Below are 21140 nucleotides of genomic sequence, written 5' to 3' on the forward strand. Positions count from 1 at the left end.
ACTGCAAACAGTTTACTGCGCATGGGCCGTAACTGTGCTCGGCTTTTCTGGTTTCAGAAGTTTGCAGGTATGGTAGTTGCCTTTGCCGCTTTGTGAGGTACAGGCTTAACAGAAAAGAAAATATTTTTAGCTTGATACCATCAGTTCTCTTGGTGAGACAACAGTAATGTGATTTTCTCCTTACCCTTTTTAAGAGAAAGCAGATGCAGGGCCCTGAGGACAAAAAAAACAGTTTACCTTTCTCATCTCATCTGTTTGCTGTTTGTCTTTCCATCTTTCCTTTTACCACCACCCTTTTCTCTTCCGCCCTCTTTCCTGCCACTGGCGTATGCTCGGCTAATAACAGGTGACTGTTGGGGAAGTGGTCAAAGCTGCCAACGGCGATCACCTCCCAGCTGACCTCGTCATACTGTCGTCCAGGTCAGGAAAACCAGCGACGTTACCAAGGCAACTGGTGTTGCAAAGATGGGTCCAGACATTCAGAAGCTGGTGTCAGGAGCTCATTTGCATGCTTGAGGGGAGCTTCTGATTACGTTCCAGATGTTGCATGTTAGCTTTTTTTTTATTCTGCATGGCGCATATGGCTGGCCAACACAAACATTTCCGGCCATATTTGCATGATGCCATGGTCCAAGAATGAAATGTCAACCACATCGTGGAATGATATTTTCTATTTTCTGCTTTTTGAGAGTAATTCAAAGTCAATTTGATGGTTCATATTTTGACGGTAGTCATTTTCATTGACAGAATTGAATTCTTTGGCCTAAAAGTGCTGAGCTGTGAAAACATATTTGGTCTTTTCACTTTTGTTAAAACTGTCAATATGTGGTTTGCGCTGAGGATGCCATTTTTTTTCTTGTGGTAATCGATGAAAAGGTTCCTTCAGCCGTCATCTGTACTTCTTTGAAGGTGTCGGACGCTAAACTAAAATTTGCTGGTAGCTCTGGCCCTATACTGTATATACAGGTAACATCCGACTTACGACCACCCGTACTTACGACCACGACCTCCAGACCCTATTTTTAAAATTTTTATTCTACACCTGGCAACGCGCTAGCAGGCTGGCAACGCATATGACAATTTTGGCCAGCCAGCATGTCACTCTCGCACAGCAATCGACCGTGTGATGGCACCGCAGGAGGGAGTTTGCGAGTCATTTAGCCTCAGTCGCTATTCAACATTTTGAATGGATTTCAACTTGCGACCGTTTTGACTTACGACCGTTTGTTCGGAAAGGAACTCGGTCGTAAATCGGATGTTACCTGTATATTCTTTTGGCAATCCCTATTTTTGGCAATGGAGAAAAACCGTACACAATTGTGTACTGTACTCAAAAATGTAGTGTGGGCTGCTGATAGCTCAAACAGGCTAATGTCTTCCGCCCCCTATCCTGTGGACATTTAGATATAGACCAAGATCTTAGTTTTCTTCATGCCTGTCCTTCCCATGTTTGTATAAATAAGGAACAGCTCACCAATAATTTTCTCACAGTGTCCTGGCATGCTCGCCCACTTTCCCTGTGCCCAATATCAGTCAGAAGCTCATTTTTCTGCTCTCCTTCTAGTTTTTTTGCATGCCCTCTCGCTCTTATCACACCACCGTTTCGTTTCTGTCGTCAATGTCTGTCAAACTGCATGCAACTGAAGAATACTTCGCCCCGTATAACTTTTAAGTAGGCTGGTGCACACCAACCTTGTCTAAATTTGTATAGAAGCCTAGATGTCTGTTTGTTATTAAAATCAGACTTGCTTTACATCCTTTTCCACACTATTAGATCACATTCATTCATTTTAATGTCTGGGCTTATTTTTTTAGCTGCAATTTACTGCATTTATATCATTTTTACCTAACAGTGAGCCACAGGGAATGTGCTACATCGAAACATCAAACCTTGATGGTGAAACAAACCTAAAAATAAGACAGGTAAAGTAGATGTATAACCTCGATCATTGTGTCAATGTTGTTGTTGTTAATAATGACACATGAAATAAAACCAACAGGGTTTGCAAGTGACATCCGACTTGAAGGACATCGACAGTCTCATGCGACTCTCAGGGAGGATGGAGTGCGAGTGCCCAAACCGCCATCTGTATGAGTTTGTTGGGAACATCCGACTGGATGGTCACAGGTGGGCTAAGTTGTTAAGCTCCATATTTTCACTATGTGGTGTTCCCCTTAACCTCTCTGATCCACTGCTGAAAAGGAGGCTTTCATCTCGAACTAATTCATAAAATAAAGTGCTTGTCTTGTACTCAAACTCAAATGTAGAGTACATGGGGAAAGTCGTTAGATTGTGCAACTGTCCATGTTTTTATATTCCTGTTGTGTTGATTATTTTGCTTTGTGTTGACTATTATGTGAAGCGGGTTGTTACACCTGTACCTGTTGTGAAAGCGCTATATAAATTAGGATGTATTGTATTGTGTTGAAGATTTTCAGATCTCGCATGGTACGATTACTCTATTCCATTCTCTGTACTATTAACTCATTCACTGCCAGACAATGTGCAAAAATGTGTCCATTCCAGTGCCAGGGTTGTTGTCATTTTCACTCGAATTGCAGGAACCACAGACTATTGAGTTTTAGGACTACATAAACATTCAATGCAGCATAATAAACCGTGGACTCTCTTCTTTCATTAGAAAAAAAGTTAATTACGAAGTTATATGGATCTGGAGTTATCTGAGCATGAAGTGGGGAAAGAAGAAAAACCAAAAACCAAGCGAATTCGGGAATGGCGCTCCACGTCATGCTTTTCAATTCCGGAATAAATTCAGGAATGGCAGTGAATGAGTTAAAATTTCCCTTGGTTTACGGCAATCCCTTTGAAAAAGGTTCATGAACTTAAAGGGCAGTACTGTATCTCATTTGACCCGTCCGGTTTGAGACACCCACAGCAGCCTGTTTGTATAATCCTTGTTCACCTGTTGAGATAGGGAACTCTTCCTGAGCCAATCGCCCAAAGCAAAGTGCATTGTCTGCTAAAGGCACCTGGTTCACTCAAATTCAGTTATTCGTTTGCTCAAAGGCTGTGTCACAGAGGGACCATGCATTTTTATTAGCAACTGGATGCAATGTTACAGCAATGATGATTTGATTATCCAGGGACTAAAGAGCTTACCCGTGTAAGCAATTTCCTAAAGTACTTTTGGCTTCTGGATGGCTTCCTAGTGTCTTTTTGTGTCGTTCTAAATCATTTTCAGAAGTAGTGAATTCTCTTTGAGGTACAGCACGTGACTTTGCACACCAATTGGTGAAATCAAGGGGAATGTGAACCAACATATGAATATGATTTACAGTAAAGTCTCGTTATATCGATATTCAAGGGAGTCCGAAAAAATATCGATATAACCGGGACTATCGATATATCCGACCCTGTTTGCATGTAATTTTCTCCGTGCGTGCATAGAAATAGTATCGATATAACCGGGACTATCGATATATCCGATATCGATATAACGAGACTTTACTGTATTTATTTTTTTGATTACAGCACAGTGCCACTTGGTCCAGACCAGATCTTACTGAGAGGAGCCCAGTTACGGAACACACAATGGGTCCATGGTGTGGTGGTCTACACTGGTCATGATACAAAACTCATGCAGGTACCAGTTTTAATTCCGTTGACTATTTGTCTTTACACACGATATGAAACAAAGACTAAAACAACAGAACATAGACATTTTAATTGGTTGTCTTTTCCATGAACTGATAGATTTGTAACCTGGCTAATGACTTCTTCCTGTGAAGGAGTTTACCAAGTCCTAAATTAGTCCAAGGCCCGATCTCCTCCATGAAGATGAGAGTTTAACAGCCTGTGTCTGTTCACCTCAGATTGACCCCAGATTTTCTGTGCTTCCGTTGTGGGCCTTCTAAGCATGAAACTTTTAAATGATAACTTTTATTATGTCTATTCTCTATCACGGTGGTTTAAATGTTCATTTGCCCAATGAGGATTTGTGTGCTTGTCTTGTAAGTAAATTTTTTACTGTCATTATTATTAATAATGTATTTTTTTTGCTTCGATGTGTATTCCAATTATGGCCAAACACAGTGATAACATGATATGTCAACTTCGACCGAATGTTGTCATTTTCTTGCCTTGTCAGAACTCAACTCGGCCTCCGCTGAAGCTGTCCAATGTGGAGCGAATCACCAACTTTCAAATTCTGGTCCTGTTTGGCTGCCTGCTGGCCATCTCACTGGTTTGCTCCGTAGGCCAAACCATCTGGAAGTACCAGTGTGGCAATGATGCCTGGTACATGGACCTCAACTGTAAGAATCCCCACAGAGGCCGCACACCGCCTCTCATTGCACATATTTGAACTCACTTGTGTCCATATCAGCTTATTTATTTGTCATTTTACATTATTTCCTTAAATGCTGGTATGTCCGTTTCTTTTTGTTTTGTTAAGTTGCCTCAGTTAAACGATGTTTTTCATAACAAGTGAAATATGTGGCAATGCGGGGAATGATCAGACCCCCGTTAACTGATGCATAGATGTGTTGAGTGAGAAATGGTTGAATATCAATGCGCTGCTGTACTTTTTTTGGTTCCCTTTCTAATATTGTGTTTGATTTTGTTGTTTTTCTTTGTTGTCATTTTTTTTAACAGCTCCAGGTAACAACCATTTTAAAGCCTTGGCCATCCGTGAATGACCTCCCCTTACTAACCCCTAACTGAAGCTCTGCCTTTGCTAAGCAAATGAGGCCCCCCCACCCTCGCCCCCTATACGGTTGCCCAACTTTGTATGGGCCAGTTCCCGTGGACAAGCGCATACCAGGGATCCAACGATAGGTGTTCCCCTCCAGCTCTCTTACACCGTTTGTCAAGTTATTTTCAGTGCCTGTTGCAAACAGTGTCTCACGTTTCTCCATTTTTATTTTGGATACCTCACTTTGTTTTGTGCCACATGGAACACTTTGCCTTTCCCAGGCTTTAGACAATCACCCCACTTATTTCCCCGAGAATTAGTAGTTTTGTCCTTGCTGTTGACTGGAGGTAACACTCTGGGCGCTGTTCGCAGCAGGAGGCTTCATACGTGTTTCTTGATTGAGCACAACATGTGGTGAAGCGGCTGACATTTTACCAACGCTTCTGTCGCCATCTTTTCAAACCACTTGACAAAGAGTAAGAGGAGTCATGCAAACCTGTTCAAAGTCCTACTCTTCGATAGATATTCCTGGCAACACTTTGTGATAAAATGGACTTATATCCACTCCTTAAACATGCCCACGATCAACTACCCAACAATTATTTACCAATTTTCAAAGTTTCAAGGATCATCAGTGGCGAGCCGTGGATTTCATCGCTTGGCCTTCAGTCATGCTACGTCTCAATCTATCCAGACTGAAAAGAAGTGTGGTGTAATTTACTACAAGTCCACTCGAGGGTACCATTATCCAGGAAATAGATGACTGACCTTTCTTAGTGTTGTCCATTTTTTCTTGAAAAGGCTGTCTTGGAAATGGCTTTAACAGTAAATCTGCAACCAAATCCATTTCTTCTCCTTCTTCAGCCATTGGGGTTGACAAAAGTGCTCTTAAATAAACACAATATATTTGCTTATGCAGCTCGATACCGATACCGTGTGCTACCTCATGCCAGTATGCGTTTATTACTCACTGTTAGTGATACTCTGACGTTGCCAGCGCCTTAAACAACCTTGGGTTCTGCGCCCAGGTAGACTTCTGACCCTGGTAACAAATGATGGCTGAAAAATGATTGTTCAAATGCTTAAATACGAAAACACACGTCTAGAAACAGCGCAACAGGGGATAAGTCGTGAAAGGAAGTTGAAAGTCAATTTAGTACTATTTAAATATAATTTATGGACAATATATAATTACAGTAAAGTCTCGTTATATCGTTATCGGTTATATCGATAGTACTGCTTATTACGATACTATTTCTATGAACGCAAGAAGAAAATTTACATGCCGCAGGATCGGATATATCGATAGTCCGGTTATATCGATATTTTTTCAGACTCCCGAGAATATCGATATAACGAGACTTTACTGTAATTAGTCTGTGATTCAGATATTTTTAGGTCAGCGGAGAAGGCTTCGCAGGCCCTGACGGCCCGCCACTGAGGATCATATCAAACATGATAGTATAGTCTATCAAACATGAAAGTATAGTCTTTCGATTTTATTGTTCAATTAACTAACGAACCTGGAACTATTTTTTTCCCACATCCGACCATCAATGAAATGTTTTTAGATGGTTGAGGTAGTAAAAAGTAAATTGAATAAAAATGACCAAGTATTAATTTTGAGCGCATTGGTTCACAGAAACTGGATTTGGTTATCTGCTACAGTTTCACAGGCTTTGCATGAATTCTCAATACCCTTTGTCATCATAATACAGCTACTTACTCAAAATTTTCATTATTATTATTGGTTTATTGTAAAAGTTCTGGACTGCAAAGTGATCATCGTGGTACTTGCATTATTTTGTTTCCCTGATAGGCATGTAGGAGAGGTTGTGTCCTGGTCGATTTAAACTTGCATTACGACTTACACTTTCCCCCTTACACGGTGCTCCATCGATGCACTATTGAATTTGGCGAAGGGTTGAAAACAGATTCCAAACTTTTTATGGCAGTGTAAGTCATAAAGCAAGAGGCTCATCTTGAGACTGATTGTACCGCCATAAGGAGCTTGTTGAGAATCTTTCCAGTGGGCATTGTCCAGCCTGTGACAAAAGAGAAGCGGTGGAAATCCTGTGATTTAGCATCAGATGAGCTCATGAAACAAAATGATTGTCGTCTTGCCCGTCGCCAATAGTGAGGAAATGAAGAGAACGATCGGCATAAGCTGGCCACGCACAGCATCCCGCAGCCTCCTCTGTCACTGAAGCCCAGTGAATAATTAATGTGACTTTGAGCGGTCACAGAATGCTGAGGATGGCAATTGTTGACATTAAACCGGTATACTCGGATAACATAATGCAGATCGAGGCCAAAGAGTGCATCTTGGTAAATATTTAAGTATTCAAGAAACTTGACAGATTGTACTCTAGTAAAATAGAAAGCAAGTCCATCAAATCCTGAATTGGCGTCTAATTCTACTTTTATAATCACTTTCGGGAAGTCTTCACACTCAATATACTCAGCCTTGTTGGATAATAATAAGTGCATCTTCAACTAAAAGCTCTTGCTGTGACTGGTTAATAAGGGTTAAGTTGACATTCAAGTACAGTGGAACCTCTAAAGTTAAACACAACTTAAACACAACAACTAAACATAACTCAAAGCAGTTTATAGACTGTATTTCCGTGTATGAGGCGCACCCAAAAGCCAGTGCCAGGGTTTTCGTCATTGTCACTTAAATTCCGGAACCCACTGAATTTTGAGCTCTTGGACTACATAAAATTTCAATACAGCGTTACAAACCTTAGACCATCATCTTTCAGCAGAAAAAAATAGTTAATTCCTTAATTATATGGGTCTGGAGTTTTATGAGCTTGAAATGAGGGTGGCTTTCCAAAATACAATGCAATACATACATATTGGTTTATATAGCGCTTTAACAAAAGCTGAAGCTGTAATAAAGCACTAACATGGAAAAAAAGGGATTTGCTGCCCCACCGTGGCAGGGAAAAACATTGCTGGAGGTTTGGGCAGCGCTTTATCGGCACCCAAGCATGAATAAACAAATCCCGAAGAAATTCGCGAATGGCGCTCTACGTCATATTTTCAACTCCCAAATAAATTTGTGAATGGGAGTGAATGAGTTAATGTCACATGACCAAACTCGGAAATCTGGTGAGCCGTGACTGGTCATTGACTGAGTACTAAGCAACACTGATGTTATTTTTCAGTCAACAATCAGGAGCAAAATGGCCGTCCCATCAGATCGATTAAACATGGTACAGTACATTTATTTTCCACAAATGCAAAATCATGTTTCGACAAGTAAGCTAGCCTCATAATATTGTATATTTTCGCCTTGACATCTATTTTATGACCATTCAACTTGAGAGGTTTCATTGTACTTTATGTACTCCCCTGGTGTGGTTTTTGCAGTCATGCAGTGTTCTTTGCAACCAAATAGCCAATTTTCTGAGTGAAGGGACCTAACAATGTGGCGATGCAGTGGTCGCAATTAACATGCCGGTGTCATCCGCCCGCTCTTTTCCACTCCTTTTTGGTTGGCAATGTGCTATGGACCGAATCTCCTCTCCTTTGTCTTGACAGCATCCAGTGTGTTTGTTTGCCCCTCTACACCACCACACTTCTGAGACTCCCTGTATTTGTTGTACCAGTAGCAGGATAGCTTCCATCCTGCCATCCATCTGTTCGTTTTTTTTTTTTTTGTTAAGTCATGACAAGGGCCCCCTCCTCTCAATGCTAAGATGAAGTTGGCTTGAGGAAGGTAACTCTTGCAAGCTCCCGCAAGCTGTTGAAAGGTAAATGACATCCCTCCTGCTTTCATGTTTAGTGTCTGTGGGGGTTCGACACTGATCATTGCCCCTTTTTTTGGACGGGGTAAGGCGAAAGCACCGGGAGGGTGAGGGAACGGCATCATTTTGCATATAGTGCTTCATTTGGAATTCATTGCCTGGATCATGCTGGATGCCAAGGCTGCTGCTGTGACACTAATAACAATGGAGACACCTCAGTCCCTCACTGTCAGTCTATGGGACATTAAATTTGACTCATGGGTGAGAGGACGGGTTAATTTCCAGCTAATGCTCCGTATTAGCCCAACACACTCTCTCTGCTTTGGGCTAATAAAGACCATTGGCTGGAAGTAGCTACGGGCCCTTAACATTTAACAGACGGATGCTCATGAAAACGGTCCTGACAAGCCTCCTGTGTATCACTTCTTGTATCCAAACCCGTCTCCCCTCAATAGATGGCGGGGCAGCCAACTTTGGCCTTAACTTCCTCACCTTCATCATCCTGTTCAACAACCTGATCCCCATCAGCCTGTTGGTCACTCTGGAGGTCATCAAGTTCATCCAAGCCTTCTTCATCAATTGGGTGAGTTAAGCTATTACAGGGTGACGCAATAAAAACGGGCCCAACTCTAATTAGGCCACGTTTCTTCGTGTTTTGTCCGAATGAAATGAAACTTTGATCATAACTAGTTTATCATATTCAAAACATCATATCAAGACACTAGAGTCTTTGGCCTTTTTTTCTCCATTATACAGCATATGTTCTAGATGGCTTCCATTTAGCTCCGTGCATTTCTTGAGGCGCAGCACAAAGTTAGTTGTCCATGATGTTCTGACAGACTGAATTGGTAATGGCTCTGATGGCTAGTAATAGCCCCAAAGAAAAAAAATGGGGGGTCTTAGGTCCGGACTATGGGGTGCCCACTCAAAATCAGTCTTGAGAAATCTCTGGACAGGTTTTAAGGCTATCTTATGGACAGAGTCTATGCAGGGAAACCCAGAACCATCACAGAACTCTAGAAAGCCATCAAGGAGGAGATGAGAGCCATTACCAATAATATATAATAGTTAGTAGTCTATGGACCGAATCTCCTCTCCTTTGTCTTGACAGCATCCAGTGTGTTTGTTTGCCCCTCTACACCACCACACTTCTGAGACTCCCTGTATTTGTTGTACCAGTAGCAGGATAGCTTCCATCCTGCCATCCATCTGTTCGTTTTTTTTTTTTTTGTTAAGTCATGACAAGGGCCCCCTCCTCTCAATGCTAAGATGAAGTTGGCTTGAGGAAGGTAACTCTTGCAAGCTCCCGCAAGCTGTTGAAAGGTAAATGACATCCCTCCTGCTTTCATGTTTAGTGTCTGTGGGGGTTCGACACTGATCATTGCCCCTTTTTTTGGACGGGGTAAGGCGAAAGCACCGGGAGGGTGAGGGAACGGCATCATTTTGCATATAGTGCTTCATTTGGAATTCATTGCCTGGATCATGCTGGATGCCAAGGCTGCTGCTGTGACACTAATAACAATGGAGACACCTCAGTCCCTCACTGTCAGTCTATGGGACATTAAATTTGACTCATGGGTGAGAGGACGGGTTAATTTCCAGCTAATGCTCCGTATTAGCCCAACACACTCTCTCTGCTTTGGGCTAATAAAGACCATTGGCTGGAAGTAGCTACGGGCCCTTAACATTTAACAGACGGATGCTCATGAAAACGGTCCTGACAAGCCTCCTGTGTATCACTTCTTGTATCCAAACCCGTCTCCCCTCAATAGATGGCGGGGCAGCCAACTTTGGCCTTAACTTCCTCACCTTCATCATCCTGTTCAACAACCTGATCCCCATCAGCCTGTTGGTCACTCTGGAGGTCATCAAGTTCATCCAAGCCTTCTTCATCAATTGGGTGAGTTAAGCTATTACAGGGTGACGCAATAAAAACGGGCCCAACTCTAATTAGGCCACGTTTCTTCGTGTTTTGTCCGAATGAAATGAAACTTTGATCATAACTAGTTTATCATATTCAAAACATCATATCAAGACACTAGAGTCTTTGGCCTTTTTTTCTCCATTCTACAGCATATGTTCTAGATGGCTTCCATTTAGCTCCGTGCATTTCTTGAGGCGCAGCACAAAGTTAGTTGTCCATGATGTTCTGACAGACTGAATTGGTAATGGCTCTGATGGCTAGTAATAGCCCCAAAGAAAAAAAATGGGGGGTCTTAGGTCCGGACTATGGGGTGCCCACTCAAAATCAGTCTTGAGAAATCTCTGGACAGGTTTTAAGGCTATCTTATGGACAGAGTCTATGCAGGGAAACCCAGAACCATCACAGAACTCTAGAAAGCCATCAAGGAGGAGATGAGAGCCATTACCAATAATATATAATAGTTAGTAGTCGAAATAGTAGTCTGACAAAACACTAAGAAACAGGGCCTAATTAGAGTTGGGGACCGTTTTTTTTTTTTTTTTTTTTTTTTTTTTGGGGGGGGGGGGGGTACCTTTATGAATATTTGTGATGTACTTGCTGTTCTCACTAGAAACTGAATGACAAAATTCACAACAAAGTGTTTGTCCCATGGACATTTCCATGGATGTCCACTTCTCTCCCTTTTCATCCTCTTCCAAACTCTTAATCTAGTGGTTCTTCATGTTGTTGGAGCCACCGAACCCCACCAGTTTCATATACTCATTCATCAAACCCTTGTTTCAATGACTCTGCCTACTAACTGCGGACTAGACTGAGTGGAGGACCTCTGCAGCAGAGGGTCCATCGAATCCCAGAGACGGACTCACCAAACCCCTAGTGTTCGATCGAACCCAGATTATGAACCTGTCCTCATCTCTTTTGCAACATATTAACAACACACTGACACTTGAAGCTCAATTGCCACTTTTTTGACCAGAAAAGAACCCCTTTTGAATGCTCTCACTCCAAGCGTTCTCCACACAATCTCCCACATGATTGTTCTTTGTGACCTTTCCAGGACACTGATATGATCTACAAGCCTACAAACACACCTGCCATGGCCCGCACCTCCAACCTGAATGAAGAATTGGGGCAGGTAATAAAAAACAATGTGCCTTATCTTTGCCATGATGATTGTGTTCCGTCTTCAATGTCCTCTTCCTCTTGCACAGGTGAAATACATTTTCTCTGACAAGACAGGCACGCTGACCTGCAATGTCATGCAGTTTAAGAAGTGCACCATCGCCGGTGTGGCCTATGGGTATGTAAACCCCACTCCTACTCCACTCCCCACTTTTCTCCTGATTTCCCCTTCCTTGCGTGCAACTCTGTCACCTTAACCTTCATTGGGACATTTTGTTCTCTCTCATCCTTCAACTTATTAGTGGCTTTGTCACATCTCCTGTGCTATAAATAAAAGCTGCATTGACATTTGACAGCTCCTCGGCTCTTTTCGCCCAACCTTTTGGAGAGCCGTGAAACATCTACACCAATTTTACCATGAGCAAGCCACTCATTTCTTTCAATGAGGGTCGAACGATCAAAATAATCCAACAGCAGGGTTCCAAAAATCCATGAATGACTCCTTCCCACAGTTCATGTCAGAGGCCCCAAGTAGATATGGTATGCCCTCTACTAGTTACTGCCGAATTATAAAAGCTATTTTGAATTGATTGACATATATATTCTGGAAACACCCTGACAAAGAACTTAATTTTATTTGTTTTATATTTATTCACCAGACCCCGGATAAAACGCACATTTTCAATTTTGAATGGCATGGATCTTGACTAATCCATCCATTCTGGATCAAAAGCTCTCACTGATGTACTTTAGTCAGCCTGCAGTCTGCTCTATCCTCACCTAAGAAATTGCTTTTTAATTACAATTTGTGGACATAAATCAGAGAAGATGACTTCGTATGAAGCAAAGCTTCAACAGCAGTCACTTAGTGACATATTCCTTTACATTCATTTTTCCCCCACTGTACGCAAGATGGCATTGCCGTGTGGCCATTTGCCGTCTATTGCCATCACAGATTTCTTATTTCACTGTTCGCCTAAGGTGGCGTCAACTATCTAGTCGTATTTTTTTTCGAAATAGTACTAGTTTGAGTATTGTGCGTTCACTGAAAAATGTGTAAGAATGTAAGGTTTTTTTTTCCCAAGGGACGCATGAGAATATTTTTAGCACACGTGCGTGCAAAATCCTGATTTGTAAATGGGTGACACACACACGCGCACACACACACACACACACACACACACACACACACACACACACACACACACACACACACACACAGACGCACGCACGCACGCACACACACACACACACACGCGCGCACGCACACACACACACACTCACAAAAGCACTGACACAACTGCCTGCATGTGTTCCACTCCATAAAAGAAGGCCTGCTGTAATTAATAAAACTGTCCCCGAGGGTGTAGACATTAATTAATTCCACTGCAATGGAGTCCAAAGAGATGGTGTTTAGCTGTGTGTAGTACACACAATCATCCCAAGTTGGACATCTAAGTGGAATATACATGCGGATTGATGCTGATGAGTTCATACAATATGAAAATATCTGAGTTTCTACATCACTAAATTTCTTCATCACTTATTGTTGTTGTTTTGCAATGACAAAAACCCTGGCACTGAATGGACACATTTTTGCACATATCTGGCAGTGAATGAGTTAAGATTTAGCTTTGAAGCAGTAGACACATTTCTATAAATCATTGCAACCAAATCCTCACAATTTAGCGACTAGCTTTTTTAGCATCCTAAACTATTCCAGAATAATAACCTATGATTAGTATTCAAAACACATTAACGACCAGTCTTTATTTGCTTTTTTTTCCCCCGCTTCCTACATTGACCTCAACAGTCACGTGCCCGAGACTGAGGACGGTAGTTTTACGGAGGATGACTGGTAAGACGAATGGGCTGCTTTTGTTACGTTGCAGTGCTGTTGTGCCTTGGTGGATATGTGACTTTGAATGCAACCCTGTTTCTTGATGTGCTCACGAATGTGAGGGAGTGGATTCATTGTGTGTGTAACTGTTGTAATATGAAGATCAAGCTTTTAATCGTGTTTCAAACATTACTGTTGCCGGTTTAGTTGAGGTTGGAGTACACATATATTCACACAATTTCATCTGTGATGGTTTTAATCAGGGCAATAACAGCATGCCGCAACTATTTTTGCATGGGTGATCGGGACGGCCTGTCTGTCAATGCTTGGTTGTTTAAGTAATGTCAACGTAAGTCTCTGCTCTCTTTTTTTTTTTAACGGAAACCAGTTTTGAGTCCTCTATCATGCATGTGGTGTTGCTTGTGACAGAATGGTTCACTCCAAAGTTTTTTCACAAATACTCCTTGACATTATCCAAGGACTAGCCATGATCGCTGTTGTCTCTCTCAAGAAAGCAGCTGCCAGTTTCAGACTATTGAGTTTGTGTTTGTGTGGGGAATTTTGTACTTTGTAAACATGCAGTTTAGTAATTAGGACTCTTATCTCAAGAAGGGAAAATATACACATACAGTGAAACCTTGGTTTACGAACGTTACACTTAGGAAAATTTTACTTTGGCATATTGGATTGGATATGCCTTTATTAGTCTCACAGTGGAGAGATTTACATTTCACAGCAGCAAAGTGATGAAAGGAATGAAAGTAGAAAAACAAAAATACATGAGCTGCTGGAAAGGCAGCCACTCTCGCGGCGCCGTCTTGAAGTCAAAAGAACAAAAAAAAAACTAAATAACAAATAATATGACAGCATAGAGACAATATGACCAAACAAAGACACAGAGAGACATTCATTCTTCAGGACTTGCTGTACCCTCTTTGTGATGACATGAAGCAGTTCTAGATGAAAGAGGAGAGGATCAAAGCGTCTTTCCACCAGTGGATCAGGGACATCATGGTGGAATGTGCACGTCGACTACAAGCTAAATGTTGAAAGCAAACACGCAGCTGTAGCATCCATTGACGAAAAGAGATTGACTCACATCTCCTGTTCCACATAAATCTGCTTCAATTCCAAGCCGCAACAGTTCCACATACGCATCGGCGCTCTGCGCTGACGCTCCTTTCTTCTTATCGCGGGTTCCTCAAGCCATGCATCCATCCAGCCACAGACTGTCCAACAGCACTGACCTTTCCGCTAAACAAAGCGGGGCTGTGAAGATGCTGCCCATTACAGGCGCAAAAAAGCACAATGGCCCCTTTGGTGTCCAGCGATGGCAGTCGAATGGCTCCGACATTCCTCCCATTCAAAAACAGTACTGGCATATTCATGCTGCCGAAAGGCGCAACCGCTCAGCACAGTCTCCTCCTTGATGAATGTCGTGGTCAAAAATGCTGAAAAACAATCTGTATCCGTTCCACACGATGCACAACAACACAAAGTGACAAAAGAAAACACAAAACAAGACAAAAACAACCAAAAAAAGCAAGGCTCATGAGATCACTTGCTGAGGCTGCCTACTCGGGCGCCATCTTGGACTTCTATATGAACTATTTTTCGGGATACACACGGAGGAAGTTTATTAAAATACAATAATAATTAAGGCTTACCTTGACTTGACCTATTTGATTATTGTTAAAGCAAAAAATGGGCAATTAAAAAGATATAGATATATAATTTAATTAAGGATGGACATTGGACAGTGACAGGTTCGGCATCCAATATTGGTGTTTACTGAGAATTAATGATGGAATATTTCACCACTTTTTTGACATATCAATGAAATACAGCCGACCTTATTGCGTTTCGATTGTTCCATTGCAACCAAAACTTATCTATCTAATCAACCTTCCACAAGTCAGTGACCAATCCGTTCAGGGCTCTATCATATTCAGTTTTAATCTGGAAACAGATTGATTGAGAGCGATCAGCACCTGTGTTCCTGTCGTAGCAGCACCCTTCTGTGCTATCGGCCAATCAATAAGTGACCACGCTGGAGCCTGAAAGGTTTCATCTGGACCACCAGCATGTTGACTGATGGCCGCGGGGTGCTCAGAGGCTTTTACCTTTTTCTTCCTGTGCAGCCAACCTACGCAGTCCTTGTTGCTGCATTAGCATAAGCTAATGTCACATGTTAATGAGAAAGCCCCCTTCAGTGTCGCATCGCTGCGTGTGGTATCGCACGCATCATGTTGTCAGTAACATCTGCAATCTTCGATTGTTTGTGGTTCATTTTGTGAATGTGATTGCATAAAAAAGTCATGTTGCTAGTTTTCATCACACATTCAATCTATAAAGGAACAAAATGTGAGGCTTGTTTGGTCTTTGCGAGTTTTTTTGACTGATGAATTGTCCCTTGAAGCAGTGGAGGCAAAATGGAGTGTGTCACTTTGCTGCAATTAATCACAGCACTGATGATTTCGTTTCAACTACTTGTTGAGACTCAACAACCCTTGAGGGAGCATTACAGTAATCTCCCTGTCCGCTATTTCTGTTTCACTATCCACAAATTCACCAATAAGCTTGTTCCACAAAGTTGAACTTCAAAAATTAACACCACACAAGACTAACATTAAAATGCAGTAGCGCAGGAGGCCGAAGTGGTCATCAATAATGAAGCGCAGGCTGCATTACTAAAAAATATAAAGGTGTATAAAAGTGAGTCACTATAAAATTATTAATACCTTTTTAAATTTAACACTGCGTCGAAAATAATATTCCATAAAAGGGAAGTTGGGCGGCCCGGTAGTCAAGTGGTTAGCACGTCGACCTCACAGTGCTGTGGTCAAGGGTTCAATGCCCACTTTGGCCACCCTGTCACGTTTTGCGAGGTGGTGATGGCGGGTGCGGATTCCAAGAAGCTGGCAGGAGGGAGCAGGAGGTTGTTTGACAAATTGTATTAAAATAAATTCAGCAGGAACAAAATGTAAAACATCAAAATCATCTGAACAGAAAAAATACAAAGTATCAAAAGAAGACCAAAAGTAAAAGTCCGCCAAGGTTAAACAAACACATGCACAGCATACAAACATGCAGCAAACAATGAACCGACACCGGATGGTCGTACCGGGTGTCCTTTTAAGTGTCAGTGATTAAAACGACCAGCACCTGCGAGGCTGCAGGCAGGGCCGACGTCGCTACCCGTTGGTCGCCAATCTGATTGGGACGACCAGCACCTGTGCAGGTGCAGGCGGGGCCGGCAGCGCCCCCCGTTGGTCGCCAACCAGATCATGACACACCCTGTGTGGAGTTTGCATGTTCTCTCTGGGCCTGAATGGGTTTTTTTCCGGGTATTCTGGTTTCTTCCCACATTCCAAAAATATGCATAGCAGGCTGATTGAAAACTCCAAATTGACCCTCGGTGTGAATCTGAGATTGAATAGTTTGTTGTTTCTTTGTGCCCTATGATTGATTGGCTGGCAACCAATTCAGGGTGTCCCCCGCCTACTGCCTGAAGTCCGCTATTCGAAAGATGAATAAATGAAAAGGGAAGTTAGGTTAAAGCATTTCTTTACAATAATATGTGCTCCTACCAGTGTAAACAATGTATTCTCATTAATATTGTGGGTCTCTGTGGGACTATGAATTAAGCATGAAACTCCACCCATTTTTTTTAACTCAGGGGGCGGCCATTTTGCCAGTTGCGTTCACCTGCAAATAACATCATACATTCACAGTCACTAAAGTGTTGACCAATCACGGGTCACCTGTTTTCTGGGTGTGGTTGTGTGACATTTATTTGCAAGGTGGACACCTCGGGATGTCATTTTCTTTGGACATCAAGTGGCAAAATGGATGGCCCCATCGGATAATGAGCATGTGTTTTTCTGGCTTAGTCACCAAATTCAAATGCCGAAAAATTTTAATCGGATTACCGGGTTTAGGGTAATGGGGCTACATAGTACATATTATTGTGAAGACCATTTAAAGGACAACCGACACCTCTGGACAAGTTGCGTCCATAATTTTTTAAATCACTTCAAATGACTTCTACTGAGCATTTTTACAAAGATTCCACGGCATATGTTTATATTTTACGTTTTAAGACTCGCGCTGAATATTCAGGAAGTCTTGTTTTCGAGTTGATGACGATGCCTGACGTGACGTCACGTCTGGAACGACCCTGACCGAGCGACACACAATGCATTTTGGGTACTTTGTTTGGTCTGAAAACTTCATATTGATCCGTGTTGATGGCGAAATTAGAAGGAAAACACATAAATAACGCGGTGGTGAATCGTTGTGTGTTGCTCCAAGACTACTATTTGATATTAGTTGACACAAATCAACCCATTTCCAATGGAGCTTGGGCCCATCTTGTGTATTTTCTGGGACGCTACATTGGAGTCCTGATGGCTCGAATTGATACGAGAGGACTTCTTTAATAGATTGCAAACATTTATGCTTTCCTCTTCAGAACTATTTGGATCATATTCATAACTGGATGAGTAACAAGAAAGCATCTTCTCCGAATCTGAAGCCATTGTTTTGATTCTAGAGCAAGGCAAGACGTCCTTGAGTGATGTCACGAACAAGAGGGTGGGACCTTCTGAAACTTGCCATCTCCGAGGTCATTTTGAAGTAGTTTTGGGACACTTTAACTCATTTTTATTGGTGTTTTGCATTTGACTAAAAATATCAGCCTGCGTGTTTTGGGTATTTTAGATGCTATAAAACGTTTTTCTGATTTCAGTTAGGAAACAAAAATACAGTAAAGTCTCGTTATATCGATATTCAAGGGAGTCCGAAAAAATATCGATATAACCGGGACTATCGATATATCCGACCCTGTTTGCATGTAATTTTCTCCGTGCGTGCATAGAAATAGTATCGATATAACCGGGACTATCGATATATCCGATATCGATATAACGAGACTTTACTGTAATGTGTTGGTTGTCCTTGAAGACTTGACTCCATTTATTGATTTATTAAAAACAAAAATAAGTTTGAAGTATGTCAAAGCGACACACCTGGACTGCGAGACGAACATCTTTGTATCTCAAGGGGGAGTGAAGCCCAGCAATTTCTCAGTTTTAAAATGTGTTTCTATATATGTTCCCACAAATCTCCACAAGATCTCTTCCACCTAAGACTCATTATGTGTTTTGATTGTTGGCGTCTCTGTGGTTTTCCTGCCCACCCGCAGTGATGGGAGTGAACATCTGAGTGGTGCTGTAGGCTCGACTAGACTTATGGCCTCCCCTCAATGACATTTAGTCCTGGTAACATTTCTATGAAGCCAACAGTACCACGGGTAAAAGTTGCTATCACCTTGATGTATCGCACGATATTTATGGTGGATCGATAGCCACTGAACAGCCGACTCGCGGCTGGAGGGATATTGATCTTATTTCTTTTATATTGATATTGATCTTATTTCTTTTACTAACCAGCAACAGTCCCTCAGTTTTTCACTCTCAGGTCATCAAATATGCTATCCATGTGTTCTTATGAATGCTTCCTTTTAACAGTCAACATTTGGAGCACTGATAGGGAAGTAATGCTATTTCTAATCCTTTGTGAAGTTTGGGCTTCATTTGGAGCATTGTTTTGCGATATTAACAGCATGTGGGTTGATACTTTGTTTTCCCAGAACACGTGGAACTGACCATGTATACCTTTCAGTTCTCTGACATAACAGTGTCATCAAGTGTCATGGTCCTTTCCAGACGCTCCCCAACTTACGAACATTCGAGTTCTGATGTTACGGTACATACGAACATTTTTGTGGGTACAGTATGTCGAAAACTCTTCGGCCAGAGATGCTGTAAGTTAGATTTTGTATTGCGCGCCTTTTTCCGGCCGAGCTCGATTGCAATTGGCGGCATATTGTGATTCACGCAGATGCATGCACAGACACATTGGCGGTTTCAAGGGCTGATGTTTACGCGACGGGCACCAAGGCTGACTAATCAGTGCCCGGCTATGCTGAAGTGTTGCCAATGAGTTCAGGCCTTGATTCGCTGAGCTCACTTACGATTGGCTACGTAGAGTATGTGGGCGAGGAGGAAATTCTGATTACCAATGACGCACTGAGGAAATCCCTCTTACCAGTTGACGCTCCAGAAGGACGCGATGCATCACAAAAAGTAATGGCTGCTGGCACGTAATTCAGTGCCAGCAGCTTCAGTAATGGTTTACTGAAGACCCAAGGATATGTTTTCGTACGACAGTAGGTATGAATTTATTTTACGACTGTTAGAGCGTCTGTGTTTTATACTTCCCCGTTCAGTGTTTGACTAAACATACATTTCATACAAAATATAGCACTGAAACACTTTACGATCAAATTCAGCTTACGAACGACCGCTCTGAACATATTTCGGTCGTAAGGTTGGGAGCGTCTGTATTTTGATTCCCTACATTACATATATACTGGACATTTACATGTAAACTGAGCCGTGTTGTCATTTGAACAGAATAAATGAAAGGATTCGTGATTGGCTCTATGATTTTTTTGTTGGTTCATCCAAATTAACATTTATTCAAACATCAAAATGAGTCCAAATGATTATAGAAAGATGAAATTCTAGCTTGGTTTGATATGTGAAACAATAACAATTTGACATAAATTTACATGCTATTGCAGTGGATGGCATTTGTACTGTTATTCCGTTGTGTTTTACTGTTGTTTGACGCGTGTTGTCTCCTCTTTCCAGGCACAGCACGCACTCATCAGAGGAGTCCGGATTTACTGACCAGAGCTTGCTGGAAAACCTCCAAAGTAATCATGTGAGTAAAGTCGGCTGTCAAATTACGTCTCCTCAGAACAAAAAAAATATGTGTTCAAAATGTGTGTAGTGTCCTCTTGATTTTGAATCCTTGGTTAATGGGTGCTTGGGTTAACAAGGCGCAATGGAACATTTTGGATTATATGTCCTTTTTATGGTACCTGTCATTGATATTGAAGCAGAATAACATGTTTTCGACTTATTGACGTCACCTTCTATCATTTTGATTAGAACTGTCCTTGAAAGGTTCTTCACGTATTGCCCCAGTTAGGCCCATTCACTAATTTATTGCCTTTTCCACTACCAGGCTTGCAGTCAAATCTCAGTTTTACACCTGAAATACAAACAAATTGTGCCAGCGTGTAGTTCTTCGTGTATTTTTTTCATGTTGTGCCCTAGTGTGATGATAACCATGATGTAATATCCATCCAGCCAATCACATTAACTCATTCTCTGCCATTATCAAATTTATTTGCGAATTGAAAAGTGTGACGTGGAGCTCCATTCCCAAATTTGTACAGGTTTTGGTTTTTCTTGCGGAGGGTGCCGGTAAAGCGCTGGTCATATCTTTGACAATGTTTTTTCCCTTCCACAAGGAGGCAGAATTTGCCTTTTGTCCATTTTAGCACTTTGTTACAGCTTCAGCTGTTGTTAAAGCGCTATATAAATCATTATTATGTTTTACTATGTAATACTATGACTGAGAGCTTACACAGACGTATGTAATACTATATATTAGCTATATTACCTAGCTAGCTATCTATTAGCTATCTAGCTAGCTTTCTATCTATTTGAGTTACTTTCGGGTTGAGTGAATTCTGGCGCGTGTGGCTGCCGCTGCTCACCCACAGAAAAACTTATCCTGTGACTGTAAAGTGACCTTGAGAGTTTTGAAAGGTGCTTATAAATAAAATGTATTATTACTGTATTATAATATGAATGTATTGTATTGTGTATTTTGTACACATTTCAAGCTCATCTAAGTCCAGGCCCGTATAATTTCAGAATTAAGTGTTTTCTTCTGATGAAAGAAGACAGTCTAAGGTTTTTAAC

At 41.7% G+C, this 21140-nt stretch overlaps 1 protein-coding gene across 1 annotated transcript in view; it reads left to right on the top strand.

The window, feature by feature from the left end:
• The window catches only part of atp8a1 (ATPase phospholipid transporting 8A1), a 131232-nt gene that overhangs the window by 29901 nt on the left and 80191 nt on the right, over positions 1-21140 (top strand). Inside the window, exons 7-16 of the mRNA XM_089021591.1 lie at positions 347-420; positions 1854-1923; positions 2001-2128; positions 3494-3605; positions 4110-4275; positions 8866-8993; positions 11392-11469; positions 11546-11634; positions 13270-13314; positions 20016-20088. Of these exons, the coding sequence (XP_088877717.1) occupies positions 347-420; positions 1854-1923; positions 2001-2128; positions 3494-3605; positions 4110-4275; positions 8866-8993; positions 11392-11469; positions 11546-11634; positions 13270-13314; positions 20016-20088 (963 nt within the window). The remainder of the gene's footprint in view (positions 1-346; positions 421-1853; positions 1924-2000; positions 2129-3493; positions 3606-4109; positions 4276-8865; positions 8994-11391; positions 11470-11545; positions 11635-13269; positions 13315-20015; positions 20089-21140) is intronic.

This window comes from Hippocampus bargibanti, linkage group LG02, assembly GCF_051943395.1.
Source record: "Hippocampus bargibanti isolate YZ-2025 linkage group LG02, ASM5194339v1, whole genome shotgun sequence".
Taxonomy (NCBI): domain Eukaryota; kingdom Metazoa; phylum Chordata; class Actinopteri; order Syngnathiformes; family Syngnathidae; genus Hippocampus; species Hippocampus bargibanti.